Below are 16,392 nucleotides of genomic sequence, written 5' to 3'. Positions count from 1 at the left end.
GCCACAACTCAAGAGAGATCCAAAAACTATACAGCTGGGCTTGTGTGATGTCCTGATGTTTTTACAACTATCTACAAAGAGCATCTGCACAACAGCCGCCAAGTCCTCCCAAAAGCAAAGATGCTTCACACTTTTGTGATCAGGCAAGAGTCCGTCCCAGCAGGCCCTGGATCAATACGTACAGAGAGCCTTCAGGTGAACAGCGCACCAAGTTCCAGTGGAATCTCTATTCCACGAGAAGGTCAAACCTCTCTGCTTCTTCAAACTCCGCATTCATCTGGGAGGCCCATTCATCCAGCTCCGTCTTCTGAAAAGGTAAAAAAAGACACTTTTGCTTAAAAGGTAGCCCTAACTGGGTGACCGCACAAGGACCGGTGTAATGAAAGTGTCAGGAAAGCCCAGCTGCTAGCAAGTTGGCACTTTTCAAGGCAGACTGTTCCCCGGTCACAAACAAAAGACAGAGCACTGACTACTGGATATCCTGATCAGTGCATGTACACATACACAAACCAGTTCTTAAGATGTCAGCAGGCATTGCTTTCAAGCCATAAGGGCTAGAAATTGCTAGGGAGGGAGGGAGGGAAGGCTGACATTTGCAAGATGCCGAGATTTGCAAGAGGCCGAGATTTGCAAGACGATCACTTTCTGCTCTCTTTGTTTTTGGAACCCATCACCTCCTCTCCCACAATCGCTCCATGCATTTGACTAATGGCCTCCTTTTCTGAACTGAGGACTTCTCATCTCACTCTTTTAACTTCAATATCTCAGCTATTCCTACAGGAATGATCCCTTGTGGCCCTGTGGCTTGTAAAATCCTAACCCCCAAAGGGCCGGGCCGCTGGGGGTTATTTTCTCTAGGTCTGCCACACAAAGAATCCTTACATTGAACTGTGGCACTTTCTTCTTCTTCCGTTTCTCCTTCGTAAACAAAATGCCCGGGAGGTCTGTATCAGGCTCCTTGAAGACACCGGGTCCCAGCAGCGTCGCTGCCAGCTTGGGGCTGGTCCTCAGGTCCTCCGGAAGCACATCGTCAGGCCCTTCTGGAACCAGGAGCTTTTCAAAGCCAAAAAGTGTGTACCGCCTGACCAGGCCCTGGTTAGGCGTGGAGGTGTCTGAGAAGCCAGAGCTGGGGGACTCCTGGTCTCTCAGGAAGCTGCGGCTGAGGGAGACCTCCAGGCGGCTGTAAGACCGACGTACTCTCTTGGCCATGGCCACATCCCGCTGATCCTCAGGTGGGGACTCCTGCGCATTGGTGTTAATCGGAGACAGCACATCTGCCCCTTCTAGCAGGCTCCCTGCTTCGGAGCCCAAAGGACAGCTTGGCGGAGAAGGTGTCGACTTTGCTTTGGTGTCACCCTTGCCTGGGCTTTTGCCCCTGTCGTTTCCCACTGGTAAGTTCTCCTTGTCTTCTTTAAAGGAGACCTGTAATAGAGGAGAGGCAAAACTTCAGCAAAAATATACAGCAAGCTCGTGGGACTTCTTGGTGCGCAGATAACGTTTCATGAGGGTCATGGCCCAGTGGCAGAACACATGCCTTAAATGCAGAAGGTCCCAGCTTCAACCCCCAGCACCTCTAGTTAGAGGCTCTCTAAAGAACATGTTAGGAAAGTCTTTTCCTGGCCTGAGACTCTGGAGGACTGATGCCAGTCCACTTGGTAAGTAACAATACTTCAGGCAGGGGGAAAAGAGGGGAAGCAACAGCTGAGCTCCACCTAGGCTAAGTTTGTCTCCCTCTGTCTAAAAAAGGTTGGTTTTTATATGCCAACCTTCTCTACATTTTAAGGAGAATCAAACCAGCTTACAATCTCCTTCCCTTACCCACACTGCGCTTCCTTCCCTTCCCCTCCCCACACTGCGCCTACCTCCTTGTGAGGGCAGAAAGGGTTGCGTCAGTGTTTGGCTCTCGTAGCCCTTTCTTATTTGCCCAGGGTAATGCCGATACCCACTTTGAGGTCAGGAAGGAATCTTCCTCCAGACCAGATTGGCCAGGGATCATGGAGGTATTTTGCCTTCCTCTGGGCATAGAGCATGGGTCACTGTGGGGGGGACAGCTTCGAATTTCCTGCATTGTGCAGGGGGTTGGATTAGATGACCTTGGAGGTCCCCTCCCAGCTCTATGATTCTATGCACATCAGCCCCAAGGAGTTCAGACGTGTGCAGAGAAACTAACCAGCACTACTCTTGTCTCTAGGGTTGAGGAAGTTTCTTTGGATCCCAACAGGGAGTCCCTCCCTAGCACTGCAAGACTCTACCCATTGGTAATGGAAACAGCGACAAAGAGGGAGGGTGATTTTCTAGGTATTTCCCATGTAGCCCTTTCAGGGCTTTGCAACTGGGTGGCTCCAGCTTCCCCCTGTATGTGTGATGTTTGCTCAGCAATTCAAAGCTTCCATTTTCTTAAAGAATTAAGCAGAACTTGATGATGCTTGGAGGGTAATTTCTTTCTTAAATGTCTTCTGAACAACTGCTTTTGCCCTGCAGTTCCCAAGGGCAGAAATCTTTATTAGGAAGCTCAGTAACGTGTTCCACTCCTGCACCATTGTGAAAACTCATTCAGCCCCTCAGCAAGCAGTGGCTGAAATGGTTACCAGGAAGCTAACGGGAACAGATTTTGTCCATAGTGACTATAAGCACGGATAATCAAGTAAGGTCATCTCACAAGGACTGTGTGAGGTCCTTCAGATGGCCGTTTGGACATACAATGCACAAAACTAGAGGGCGCTTACCCGAGGACTGCGCCGAGGGGTTATGGTGGACTCTTTCACCTGTTTTGGAAGAAGAAAAGAAAAGCAAGATTTCACATTTATGTAGTTGCTTTCAGTGTTCAAAGCATTACGCACATTATCTTCTTGCACACTAACCCTCTAACATAGACCAATAGCCCCATATTGCAATAGAGGGGCTGAGACACACAGAGCAACTTGCCTAAGCCCACACAGAATTTAGATTTAAACTGGGGACCTCCTGAATCACAGCTCATCTTAGCCGCTACGCTACACCAGCAAAAGGTGTAATACAGTGACAGTGAACGAACAGCAAACCTTACAGAGGAAAACAGAGGCAGCGGAGCTGTTAATGGAGTAAACCCTCAGGATTTGGAACTCCCCAGCTAGGGGTCTTCTCTTGTTTGCCCAGAAGTACACAGCAGACTTTAGTAAGTCAACTCACTTCTCTTTTATGCCACAGGGGACCACTTGAACCACATTAGGCGACCAAATTAGAAGTTTGGATTGCCTCAATAGCTACCATTTTGTAGGCGACGCACTCGAATTGCATATAAGATAAAGACAGAGCTGCCATATATTGAAACAGCTCACCTAGCTTTACACAATGAGCATGCATACCTGTATATGCATACCTGTTTCCCCCTCTATCCATCACCATTGCTTTCGAACTTTACTGCGATGTATCTTAAAAGCTGCTGTCCTCACCAATGTCAAACATCAGAAGGCTCATACATAAACCTCTCGAAAGTAACAGTCAAACTAACAGTAACATTTAGTCTCTGTAGAGCGCTTTCAGGTCTTCAAAGCACTGTACATGTATTATATTAGTGCAACACTTTCCAGAACCCGGTAAGGTAAGGAAGTATTATTATTCTCAAACTGCAGATGGGGGCTGAGAGGGAGTGCCTATCTGAATGAGTTTGTGGTAGAGGCAAGATTCTAATCAGGTCCCTTCCAGATCAGCGGCTCAGTCTCTTCACCACTATGCTATGCTACCTCTTACAAAATGCAAGATTGATAAAACTAGCAAAATTAACAGCAATACCTTCTTATAATATTGAGTAACAGTATCTGAGCTTGGCAACCTACAATTCAATGGATAACACAGGGGGACAATCCCAAAGATAAATTCCCAATGATGACAAATCCGACATGATATGCTTATATTATATATTGTATTACGTATACGTTGCAAATCAGCCTCTAAAAAGAAAAACCTGCATATGCCAAAATTCCTTTTTCAATACAATCATGAAAAACAGAAACGGTTTCTTCCTCTGCATCTGGTCACCTTAAAGGGAGGAAGAAACCAATATGTACAATAAAATTTTTTTAATGGATCCCATGTGACATCTGCTGATTAAAGGAGCATCCTGGATCCAAAATTATCAGATTACAGAATGAATTCACAGATGACTTTGCACCATGAGGAAAACTTCTGCCGAACAGCTAAAACTCCACGTACCTGCCGATTATGCGGCACAATCTTTTTCAGAGTTATTGGCCTCACTGCAAACGGTACTGGAACCTGCAGTTTACAGAAGACAACACAGGTGAGATGAGGAAGGGAATCCTACCAGAGTGAGTTACACCGTTTTGGTCACAAACTCAGCCCATTGCTGAGGTCACTCAGACTTCAGATTGTGAACTCCTTAAGAGTGAGGATCTATCTTTTTAAGTTACTCTGCAATGCACCATGCATTTTGAGGGTGGCAAATAACATATCGTACAATATCTTGCATTGTTTCTGCTTGTGTTGGTTTAAGAGTAGGCTTATTTTTCAGCCACAAGAAATACTATCAAGCAAAGCTAGCTGAAGATAGGGGGGGTCACCAGCATTATCCAGTGGAATGTTCTGTTGTGTAAGCATTACTGAAACAAATGCAACTGTGCAAGAGCACAGCTCTCATTCATTCATTACAAATGGTCTTGTGTGACTCAAATGGTGTCCCGTGGGCCAGATCCGTCCACTCAGATACCTTTAATGCTTCAGGGAGATCCCAGGGACGCTGCAGAAACTCTGAACTGCCAGGAGGCAGTTTTGAAGTAGATCTGGATAATAAACTGAAATTTAATCCCAACAAGATGGATTGGTGAGTGAAAAGCCTGACCCAGGATTTAAGGAATCCTCTGTATCAATATGGTTGCATTCCCCTTGAAAGAATAGGTCTATACCTTGGGTGTGTTCCTGGACCCAGGCCTACTGCTGGATGAGCAGGTGGCAGCTGCAGCTAGCAGTGCCTTTGACCAGCTTCAACTGGTTCACCATCATGGGCCTTTCCTGGACAGAAAAGATCTGACCACTGTGGTGTATCACCTGGTGTTATCTAGATTAGATTACTATAATATGCTGTACGTGGGGCTGCCCTTGAAAAGTGCTTGGAAACATCAACTGGCAAAGAATGCTGCAGCCAGGATTTTGATTGCAGGGGGCCCTGCAACCCTCTGCAATCAAAATCCTGGCTGCAGCATTCTTTGCACTGCACTCCAGTCTTGGTCCATCTACACTGGCTCCCAATCTGTTTCCAAGGCCAATTCAAGATCCTGATGTTGACCTTTAAAGCCCTATATGACTTCAGACCACTATACCTGAAGGACAGCCTACTCCTGTATGAACCTATCTAACTACTAAGGTTTGTCTTCTAGGACCCAGCTTCGGGTGCCTCTGCCTTCTTGGCTGTGGCACCAAACGATGCAACTCTCTCCCCAAGGATATTTGTCTGTCCTCTTCTGTCACGGTCTTCTGCCCACGGGTGAAGACTTCTTTGTTTTGCGTGGCATTTCATCCATGATCACTCCTTCCGCCCTATTCTTTTATGTGCTTTTTAATATTCTTTAGGTTTTAATTGCTTTTATTATATTTTCATAATGCTTTGTTTTTAACTGTTAGCCACCTTGGTGGCCTCCACCAGGCAGAAAGACAGCATTGCAAGCTTTGTCAACAAATAAATTATTCCAGACAGGCAGGATACAGACCTTGCGCTGCCAGGAAACTGAGTTGAGCCCCAATGTATTATATCTCAGATCACACTTAAGCCCTCCCAGACCAATCATTTTTTGGGGGGGGAATAACAAAAGGACACTTTTTTTAAACTCACTGGACTGCCCACCATCTTGCTTGCCACCAAGCGAGGATTCCCCTGGGACACAGGCTGAGCAGCGGATGCCACGTTCCTCTCAGACCTGCGCCTTGGAGGAGAGGAAACGGCATCTGTGGGAAAAGGAGAAAAGAATGGGATACCTTCAGAGCAACATTTCACGGCAGTTAACACCAGTATTTCCATCATCCCAAAGGAGTGATTACAAAGTAATCTGCAGGCTTAGTTTCCCAAGACAACATATGTTACATTACACCACAAAGCACACAAGAAAACAAGATTCAGTTAGAAGAATAAATAATCCACCCAGAGTGGGTGTGGACCACTTTCAATAGGTGATGAATTGGCAAACTGGGATAAATCGGATTGTGAGTCGGAACAGTTTATCTCTGTAATGTCCTATTGTGTCCAAGTCTGATCATCTTAGACCTGCATATGAATTTCAATTCAGCATCTCTGAAACTTAGTACCATAACTTTCAAGTCCATTACTAAATGTTCAGGGCAGTTGACACACCCCTGCTGGTTTCTGTGTCTCTTTTATAAGTGTCTAATTTGTGCTGATGTATTCCCTTGCACAGCAGCCAGAAGAGCCCTGACTAGCCTGATCTTGTCAGAGCTTGGAACCTAAGCAGAGTCGGCCACAGATGGTACTTGGAGGGGAGACCATCAAGGAAGACTGTTGTTATGCAGAAGGTAATGGATTCAAAACAATTCCTCGTGCTTAATTATGTAGAACTAGAACAACAAAACAAGCACTGATGGCGCTCAAAAACATTTAAATTCATTAAAGAATATACAACAACATTATATACTAGAATCAAAGTCCCAAAACTATAAAGCCACATAGATATCCTTGTGTGTATGGAGATCCAAGCCGGTAAGAGAATGCGTCCTGGCAAAATAAGTTTTATCCATCGGGAAAATAAATCAAAAGTAGCCAGAGGTGATGAATCTACCTCATGACGTCAAGTCTGTAACTCGCAGTACTGTCGGATAGCAATTAGCTGATCTTATGCAAAATGGGATTAAACCAGGTTCCTATCTCAGGTTAAGTAGGTTTTCATCACCTTGTGTGTTCGGGAACAGCAAGCCTACCACAGCTTGATCGCCTCTCTGGCTTCTGGCAACAATCTGCTGGAACAACCTTCCGGACCTTCGCTATACCCGCTTCTCAGCTGCTGCAAGGAGCGAGGAATTTTGCTGGGACGCATTCTCTTGCCGGCTTGGATCTCCTTCATACACGCAAGGATATCTATGTGGCTTTATAGTTCTGGGACGTTGTTTCTAGTATATAATGTTGTTGTATATTCTTTAATGAATTTAAATGTTTTTGAACGCCATCAGTGCTTGTATTGTTGTTCTAATGCAGAAAGTAATGGCAAACCACCTCTGCTCATTTCTTGCCTTGAAAACCCCATGGTGGCTGGGGTTGTCATGAGTCTTTTGCAAATGGACAGTACACAATTATTATTTTATTCTCTTGCAAAGAGACTGGCTCAGTATTGGCAGGCAATTCCTGAAGAACAGACAAGATACCAAAAATCAAGACAGCAACATCCAGGCCAAACAGAAAACCAGGTCTGTGCCTAGCAAAAGGCAGAACTGCATACACTCCAACAGGCCCTAAGGAGACTGCAACGATAACTTAAACAGTGTTCGGGAACTGGCAGTCTGAGGATTTGCTTAAAGATCACGCAACGTTATTTGCCAAAGAAGGCAGTTGTACAAAATGTTTTCTTTTCATATTAGAGTTATGCTAAGCCATCCCTTATTATGGGATTCTGCATCTGAGGATGCAATAATATTACGAGGCAGTGCACGTGACTAGTTTGTCCTCAAAACAACCCTGCGAGGTAGGAAAGGATGAACGCAGTGAGTTTTATGGCAGTCCTCGTAAGGCGCTATAACCAATAGACAATCCTGCCAGGAGACCCCTCTCAAGAGCCGAAATCTCTCTCTCTCGCCCTTCAGCCCTCAGCGAAGCTCCCTCCCAGGTAAATCCCCCCCCCCAACACTCCCATGGCTTCATCACCCTCTCCCCTTTCATAACGCTCGCCTCACGACGACACAGACACCGCCCTCTCACCTGCTCCAGCCTCCCCAGCGGACCGAGCCCGCCTTAGGCGACAGCGGACAGGGCGGCAACCGCCGCCCCCTCCTCCCGCCATAATAATCTCCAAACTCTCCTTCCCCTTCAGCTCCGCCGTTTAGAATTGCCCGCCACCTTTTCGCCGGAAGTGACGTTACACGCGCCCGCAATGCTGAAGTTTCGGGGGGGGAGCGAAAGCTTCCCTTGGTCATGAGCGTCAGCCGTGCCGGTCTAGGCATTAACAACTCCATGGTGCAAACTCCTATTGGGAAACCCTGTTCCGTTTTCGGGCAGGAAATCCTCCACAGGACGGTTTATCCCGCTACCCTTTGGGGCCTTTATGACTCGCACGTCCGGGCAACGAGGCTCTTCCTCCAGCTTCCAATGCGAAGGGCGGACGGGGTTCACCATGGAGAAGAAGCAAAGGCGTAGAGCGGCACCGTTCTGCGCGCCCGTGCGTTAAGTGCCGTCAAGACACCAAACCGGAAGTCCTGTTTGCGCAGTTGTGGAATCGGCCTCTATGGTACGAAGCGATCGCTTCAGCGTCACGCGTTGTTTTTCTCTCGGCCGCCGGTATCGTGTATGATGCCATCACGGTGCGACTTTCCCGGAAGAGACGTGGCAGTGGAGCCAAGGGTCAAAAAAAGAAAAGCACCCCCACGTCTGACTCTCCCCGCCCTTTTTCTTGTTTCCTGTTATTTGTGGCTGTCGAAGACTTCTTAGGTCGAGGTTTCCTTTGAGCAGGGGAAGAAGCAGGTGGAGAAGAGCGAGGGCTGGGACGCCTGGGTGCCTGCAGAGAGGAGGTAAAAAGGCGGAGCTGGAGACCTGGGGAGCTTGTTTTCTTTTCTCGGAAGAGCGTACTGAGACTAGGACTCCTGGGTTCCCTTTTTGGGGAGGAGTCACCAGGAGATGGTAGTATTGCGAGCGGAGCACATGGGTTCCTTGGACTAGGAGGTGAGCTGGTGGCTCTGGGAGTCGGGACGATTTCCTAAACATGTAAAATTTAGTCCTTTAAGTGTAACGTTTTGAAAAACTAATTTGTTGGGGCTTGCTTCCACGTAGTAGGATTGGAATGTATAGGTGGGTGTAGGTGAGGATGCCTGAATGGCTTGGGTACAAAGAGAGTTTAATACGGTCCAAGACCAGCATAAAAACATACCAGATATACATAATATAACACATATAAAAGTGCATCAGGTGCGAGCCCCTATAACATCTTACAATCTATCACTCATAGAAGCCGTTAAGCGCTTAATTAAAAAATATTACATGTTTGGAATTAGTATAAACATAAATATAAAATCGCTCAACCATTAAGTTCGACCCATGAATGGCTTGGAGGCCTGTCACTTCTTTGTTTTAAGGGCTGATCCAGTGTATGGCTTGCTCCTAATGTTGTTTACTGTCAAATGCACTTGAATTAAATAATTCTTACTCTGAAATTAGTGTGTGTGGGCTGTTTCCATCATGATGTCTCCTTGCACCTTTAACAACTACATAAGAGGCAGAAAGTTTCCAGGGCCTGCTTTCCCATTCAGTGCATCTACATGTTTGTACACTTGATTCCTTGATAAAGGTGTAGGAGCCCTGCAAGATGAAGAAAGGAAAATAGGGTCACTGTAGGAGGCGGAGCTGTGAATGCTTCAATTAAAATGTCTGGAAGGGTTGGCCAAGGTGACTTTATTTGTGAAGAAAGAAAGGGCATGATGTGAGACTAACCCGAAAGTGCCACTGTGGACTCTAAACTTCTCTGCCAAGGAGTATATAGGAACTATTGTGTAGAGGGTGTTAGGGGGTGGGTTATTTAGTCTGGAGAGCAAATAACTATGTTGTTTCACTGCAGCTGGCATTGGGTCAGGCATGTGAAAGAAAAGGTTCTGTCCCAGGCAAGACTGTAAACCTACTTTCTGTGTTTTTCTCTCCCTGGCCAGCTCATTTTGGTCGTGAGTTGTCACTCTACTGACCACCATGGGGCTCTGTAAATGCCCCAAAAGGAAGGTCACCAACTTGTTCTGCTTTGAGCACCGGGTGAACGTCTGCGAGAGCTGCATTGTTGCTAACCATGCCAAGGTAAATGGTACTGCTGGGTTGGGCACAGAGGAGTGGGATTGATTTACACCCTGCTTTTCTGTTATAAATGGTCTTGAAGGTAGCTTGCGATAGATTAAAACAATATGAGAAACTACATATTGCTCCTGGTACATCTCTGGGCAGTGGAGCAATTCCAAGAGATCATGTGGGAGTCTGATACTAAAACCTTTCTCCAGTGTTCAGGTGTTTTTTTTCTGCTAGCCAGGAGAAATAATTTGTTATTCTAGAAGCCTGTTTCTAATGGTCACTCAGAAGTAGAGCTTCTCACCCATGAGGGCTCAGCATGACCTTCAGACAGGAGGAGATATTCAATGCCACCTTGGAAAGAGGAACTCTGGATGATGTGAAGGAAAATTGCATGCTGTGTGTGTTTAAATCAGTTGCTTAGAATTTGGCTTTTTCGGCAGCTATATACTTTGGGTCTGTCTGGCTGTTTTTGTGGAGGTCTCTACCAGTGTATCACATGAAAACTCACAGAGAGGCTGCCTTGCAGTTGTCTAATTCTGTCCATTTTTCAGATAAGTGTTCTTACTCCAGCTGGCTTTTTGTGGTAGGGGCTTGTGAGATCTTTTCTATGTTATTTTAAAAACCTGAACTGTGTTCCATGTGGCCCAGTATAGTCTCCTCTGTGTGGCTGTGGCTTTTCGCGGTTTGGGGGTAAGGCCTTTCCCAGCCCTGCTATTCAAGATCCTGTTTAACTGGAGATGCTAAAGTTGAAGCGGGGCCTTCTGTAAGCAATCCAGGTGCTGTTCATTGCCCCAGCCTCCACCAAATATTTATCTCTTTCAGTGTATTGTCCAGTCGTACCTCCAGTGGCTTCAGGACAGTGATTTTAATCCTAATTGCCGGCTGTGCAATACCCTTCTCTCCACCAAAGAGACAGTTCGGCTTGTCTGTTACGGTCAGTAATCCCTTTGTGTGTGCTCAGGTGTCATGGGTGTCCTAAGTAACTAGTCTGGGGTCAGCACAGTTAACGGCCCTGGTATTGATTGCCTTTTTGAAGTCTCTGCAACTACCTGTCTCCCCTCCTCTGCAGATCTCTTTCACTGGTCATGCCTCAATGAGATGGCAAATCAGCTACCCCCAAACACTGCCCCCGCAGGCTACCAGTGCCCCAGCTGCAAGGCCCCCATCTTCCCCTCCACCAACCTAGTCAGTCCAGTGGCATCGGTGCTGCGAGAGAAGCTGTCAACAGTCAACTGGGCTCGGGCTGGCCTCGGACTCCCGCTGGTAAGAGACATATCTTTCAGTGCGCTTCTGGGCAGAGGAATGCTGGCTGAAAATGTGGCATTATTTAAAAAGTACGGTTTCTTGTTTTACTTACATAGATTTTAATCCACCATATATCTGCGGCTGCAAGGCTGAGCATGCATTCTTCTTGAATTTAAGGAGGCTGATAAAAAGGATGATATATATTCATCAAATCTGTGTACAGTACAGGAAATCCAATAATCAAGTAAAAGCCCAAGGAGCAGATAAATACAATACATTTTAAAGGATATGTTTATTGTTTAAATGTGAATAATTTTGGCAACAATTATTGATGATGATAATATATTTGATAATTATGAGATTTCAGCACTCAGTGTTATGACGTTTAACGATATCCAGATATCTCAGACAGCACAAATTAAAATGTATGTGTTAAGGTTGCATGAGGTACATCTTTCATCTGTCTCTCAAGTGTTGGATATATTTGCAGTTTTGTTGGTACAAAACTAGTTTTTTGGTAGTTTTTTTACTAGAATTACTAATTGTATATTCCATAGGTATGCAAAACAGCAGCATTACATGCTAAATAAGTTACAGATTGTGCATTTTATGTTGCTTAAAGTAGCAAAATAGGTTTAGGTTTGATAGGAAATTAAGTATTGCATATTTCCTGATTTCCCCCCCCCCCCAAAAGGCTGTTTTTTCCTAATTTTTTAAAACCATTTTTTCCATGGCTTCAAACTTTCTGGAACTCTTATCTGTCTAGTGGTGCTTGAACTGCTTCTCCATGGGTGTTTGTTCCTCTTCTGCAGGATGGAAATGTCCATGGAAATAAAGGTCCAGATTTGGCACATCACTGCCAGTAAGGAGACAAACCTTTGCCAGGCAGGGTTGGCCCAAATCACAGACCTCTGGGTTGGGGCAACAAAGTCAGAATCTCTTTGTTTCCTGGCTTCTGAAGCTTTCTTTGGGTCCCCATTGAGTCCCCTTCCTTTCTCAATCGACATCGTTACCCTCTGCTTGGTCTCTCTTTCCATCAGATTGATGAAGCTGAGGTTGTCCAAGAGATGGATTCCCATGACACCACCGACTACACCGACTGGTCCAGCTTCACAGGTGAGCGTTGCCACTGGGGCCAGGAGCTGTGCGGGATGCAGAAGCTCCACCTCTTGGCCATGGAAGCTCCCAATCATGCAGTATTTACTCAATCAGTTCTTAAGAGTCATATCATGCCCACTTTAAAGCCACCCAGTTAGTAAAAAGTGTGTTTCTAGGCCTAATTCACAGTGCTTTCTAAAGCCCTGAAACAGGACGGATCCCTGTGTATCATGGGGAGTGCCCGATCCCATATGAACCTGCCTCATAGTTTAAAATCAGTGGCTAGCCATCATGGTTGTTGCCTTGGACTGAGCTAGGGGTGGTTTGCCTAGCTCCCTTTCTGTAGGTGTTCTGTAGGTGAGCAAAATGCATTTGATTCAGTTTGCTCTTTATGGTTAGTCTGGCATGTTCTCTGTCATTTGTTTTTCCCAGCCATATATTTTCATTGGCCCTGCTGCTTTGATGCGTCGAATATCAGGGTGTTTATCTTTTTTAAAGTGTTATCACATTTTTATGAAGATGTGTGTGTGATGCTTTGAGTGTAAATATGGATGAAGTGCATTTCCACATTCATGAGAGCTAGGCGCTTGATTTCAGAGGAAACCCAGATCCAGCGGCAGTTATGAGGAGGCATTAATGCTTTAGGAAAACAAACAAACCAAGCCCCAGCCAGGTCTGTACTCATCCTTTCCCTCTCCAACTCCAGTCCTCAGCTCAGAGGAGGCTAGCCAGCAGAGCTCCCAGTCAGCCTTCGCCTACAGCCCCAGCGCCGCCCTCCCTGCCTCCCAGCCGCAGCAAGGCCTGAATAACGGGGGCCTGCAGGAGCAGCACACGGTCATCAGCATGAACACCTTGAGTGGGGAATTGGTCACCATGAATGCAGGTATGCCCCTGGGTGGGACCTCCCTTCTTGGTATTCTGCCTTGAATGGCCTGCAGCCACCTCCAAGCCGGCAAAGTTGCAAAACATTCTGGGTGGCCTCACGGAGAGTGGAAGGTCCTTTCTTGCAGAGCCAAAGGAAGGCCTCTGTTCCTTTAAAATTGGGGACAGGGCTAGATTTTGCTAATGTACGGGGACAACTAGATCATGGTTACTTTGGGGGGCGGGGGGCGGGAACAGACAACATAACCTGGTGAGACTTGTGACACCGGTAGAAACTTGTGCTCTCTGGAAGCTGGATTAGGCCCCCTCCCATTTTTTTTGTAAAGGATGAAAGTTCTCTTTCCTGACTGCCTTTGCTATAAAAGAGTTCAGACTTTGGATTATTATGGTTGAGAAGAAAGGGCGGTTTGCTGCTTGACATATTGAGCTGGACATTCATTATACATCGGGGGGGGGGCTTTTTTCAACTCCTACTTTTTGCTCCACAGTCCATTCTCTTCCTTGCAGCTTCCTCGCCACGGAAAGTTTATGACACCCGAGAAGGCGGGGGCAGCAGAGCCTCCGACGCTCGCATAGACTTCGATGAAGACAAGTACCGCCGGCGTCCAGCTCTCGGCTGGCTGGCCCAGCTGCTTAAGTGAGTGCAGAGGAACCGGGGCCAACTCTCAGGGTGGGGAGATGGCAAAGGCTTCTCTTCGCTGTGTCTCAGGCTAGGAAACTGTTTCCCACTCGCCTTTATTCATCTTTTCCTTATGCTGTACCAGGTACATCCAGTGTTGGAATAAATTATGCCATATGTTGCCCAAGTGATTATGATGGGTTCTGGAAACGTGGCTGACCCTGGAGTGCCTCGGCCCCAACTGCTGTTAGAGGGGCTGAGAGGAGAGGTGCAGACAGTAGCAGGGGTCTGAAGGAAAGGAGGGAAAGGAAGTATAAATCAGTGTGAAGGGGCAGAAAACTGAGTCAGGACAAAGTTGTCCCCTTAAGATCCAACTGTGAGAGAGCTAGCGTGGAGTAGTGGTTAAGAGGAGTGGTTTGGAGCAGTGGACTATAATCTGGAGAACCGGGTTTGATGCCATTGCCCCAATTCAATATTAAAACTACTTTCTGTGTTAAATAACTGGTATTACATGAACCTTGGCAGTCTGGTTCCATACGTGACATTCAATTGCTGCTTTTTCTTTTGGATTTAATTCCTTTGCCTGTACTGTTTCTTAGTGTTCTCTTCCTGTCATTCTTCTTGGCTGGACAGTTGGCCATTCTGTGACCTCACAGCAGCTCAACCAATGTTCAACAGGAACTCACAAGCCAGCCTCCTGGCTTCAGCTTTTTCTGTGCTGAAGGTGTTGCCATGTTGAGAGAGGGTGCCAATGATTGTTTTTATTCACTGGCAGTCTTTAAGCGGAGGCTGGATCAACACTTGTCAGGGATGCTCTAGGCTGATCCTGCATTGAGCAGGGGGTTGGACTGGATGACCTGTGTGGCCCCTTCCAATTCTATTATTCTATTCCTTCTTCCCGCAGGAACCGCTTCAGCTCCAGGAAGCAGCCACGGTCCTTGATGCAGAGGTTCATCATCCTACTCCTGATCGGAGGGATCGGCTTCCTCACCCTCATCATCATCATGATGAAGCTGGGCCGGGCCTCAGCTGACAATGACCCCAATCTGGACCCCATGTTCAACCCACACATCCGGGTCGGGCAGCAGTGAGCAGGGCAACCTTCACCATCCCTGCTGTGCGCCCTTCCCTGCTCCAGACCTCTGGCTGCTTGAGGGGGACTGAACTGGGGATGGCCCGCTGGAAAACTGCTGCAGCCAGATGAACCTCCCTCCCTGGAAGAGCACAGCAGGGCACGCTCCACCCTGGAAGTGTAGAGGAAGATGCCCTGGGCGAAGGGCAAGTCCTCCTCTTTCTCTCCTGTTCTTCAAACTGTGGCTCCAGAGATTGGGACCCTGAATTTTTGGAGCCTGCAAGGATACCGGTCTACAAGTCAAATGGGCAGTAGAGGAGGTCCAGAAGATGGACTTCCAGCAGGGGGCAGCGTCTGCTTGGCAGGTCGCCCTGATGCTGTAGAGGAAAAAGGAAGTTCCGGATCTGGTTTTCCAAGCTGCCACTTGCTGGAACCCCTTCCTTCTGTACTCACCCAGGCCTACGCCTGTTGCAGGGAAGGTCATTCAGGGTGTATCCCTTGTCACTTGCCTGTGTTCTCTCCTCAGCTGTAGTGGGGGCTGAGAGGTTTGTTTGCTTTTTCCTGACATAGTGTTTAAGATTTATAATGGAAGGCTAGGGTTGTATCACCCCTCCCTCACCCCCAAGCCCACTTTCTCAGGCCTGCAGTAGTGCTTGATGCATTTTGGTCTCATGGTGTTGGTCATCTTCCTCCTCCTCCATCAAGTTGGACTGATATTCAGCAAGCCACCTGTGTGCCAGGAATGCCTTCTCAAATCTGCAGGGCTCGGCTGGAGAGTGCATGAGGGTGCTTACAACTGATAGACTGGCGCTGTTGGACTAGCATCATTCCTGAGTGTCTCTTTTCAATGTGGCAGTGTTCCAAAGGAAACAGGCTGCCTTCCCATTAGCCTCCTTCAGTTTGCCCATCTGCAGGGCCTCTGCAGCTTAGAGGAGCATCTAGCCATGGGGATTTCCCCCCCCCCCCAACCACCATAATATGTGGGTGGAGGAAGCAGAGCCTTGCTCTCATAGCTCTCACACTATTCTGCTGCATTACTGGCCCCAGTGAAACGTTTGTCCTGGTTGGGCTTAAGTCACATATCTGCCTCAGTGGACCCTTTAGTAGGATTCAGGGGGCTGGTTATTGGGATCATGGTACAGGATTCATGGCTGAGATGGCTACATCTCTACAGAGCTGGTAAAGAAAAGTTTGGGGTTAGCAATTTTTTTCTTCTTGGGTTGCAGTTCCCTGGGAGGTTAAGGAGTTCATGTTTTTAAGTTACTTTTGTGCACTGAAATCAGTAGCCGGGCTGCCAGATCTCTCTGTTCTAGGCTTCCGCCCTGTCTCCCCGCCATCGCCAGCCACATGTGGTGGCTCCAGAGCAGGACAGCTAGCGACTGTGTTCCCCATGACCCTGCTCTTAAAATGGCAGGCGCTGCTCCATGGACAGCAGCGGAGTGTATGAATGAGGTGTCCTGTGAGCTCCGGCACCAGGTACTGGGTTATTCCTTTGTTCTAATG

At 47.2% G+C, this 16,392-nt stretch overlaps 2 protein-coding genes across 2 annotated transcripts; one reads left to right on the top strand and one right to left on the bottom strand.

The window, feature by feature from the left end:
• Positions 1-216: 216 nt before the first annotated feature.
• Positions 217-7,994, bottom strand: CDCA5 (cell division cycle associated 5). Its single transcript, XM_056853709.1, has 6 exons — positions 7,913-7,994; positions 5,825-5,937; positions 4,192-4,254; positions 2,727-2,765; positions 883-1,422; positions 217-307 (listed from the first exon to the last, which is right to left on the bottom strand). Exons 1-6 carry the CDS (start codon positions 7,992-7,994, stop codon positions 227-229), a joined length of 918 nt encoding a protein of 305 aa, XP_056709687.1. The 3' UTR covers positions 217-226.
• A 655-nt stretch (positions 7,995-8,649) lies between these two features.
• ZFPL1 (zinc finger protein like 1) lies at positions 8,650-14,954 on the top strand. Its single transcript, XM_056853223.1, has 8 exons — positions 8,650-8,718; positions 9,847-9,985; positions 10,796-10,907; positions 11,043-11,236; positions 12,259-12,334; positions 13,023-13,199; positions 13,706-13,835; positions 14,722-14,954. Exons 2-8 carry the CDS (start codon positions 9,884-9,886, stop codon positions 14,906-14,908), a joined length of 978 nt encoding a protein of 325 aa, XP_056709201.1. The 5' UTR covers positions 8,650-8,718; positions 9,847-9,883; the 3' UTR covers positions 14,909-14,954.
• The last annotated feature ends 1,438 nt before the right edge of the window (positions 14,955-16,392 follow it).

This window comes from Euleptes europaea, chromosome 7 (genome assembly GCF_029931775.1).
Source record: "Euleptes europaea isolate rEulEur1 chromosome 7, rEulEur1.hap1, whole genome shotgun sequence".
Classification (NCBI taxonomy): domain Eukaryota; kingdom Metazoa; phylum Chordata; class Lepidosauria; order Squamata; family Sphaerodactylidae; genus Euleptes; species Euleptes europaea.
Note: the sequence above shows the minus strand (reverse complement) of the source record. Positions and strands in the feature narration are given on the sequence as shown.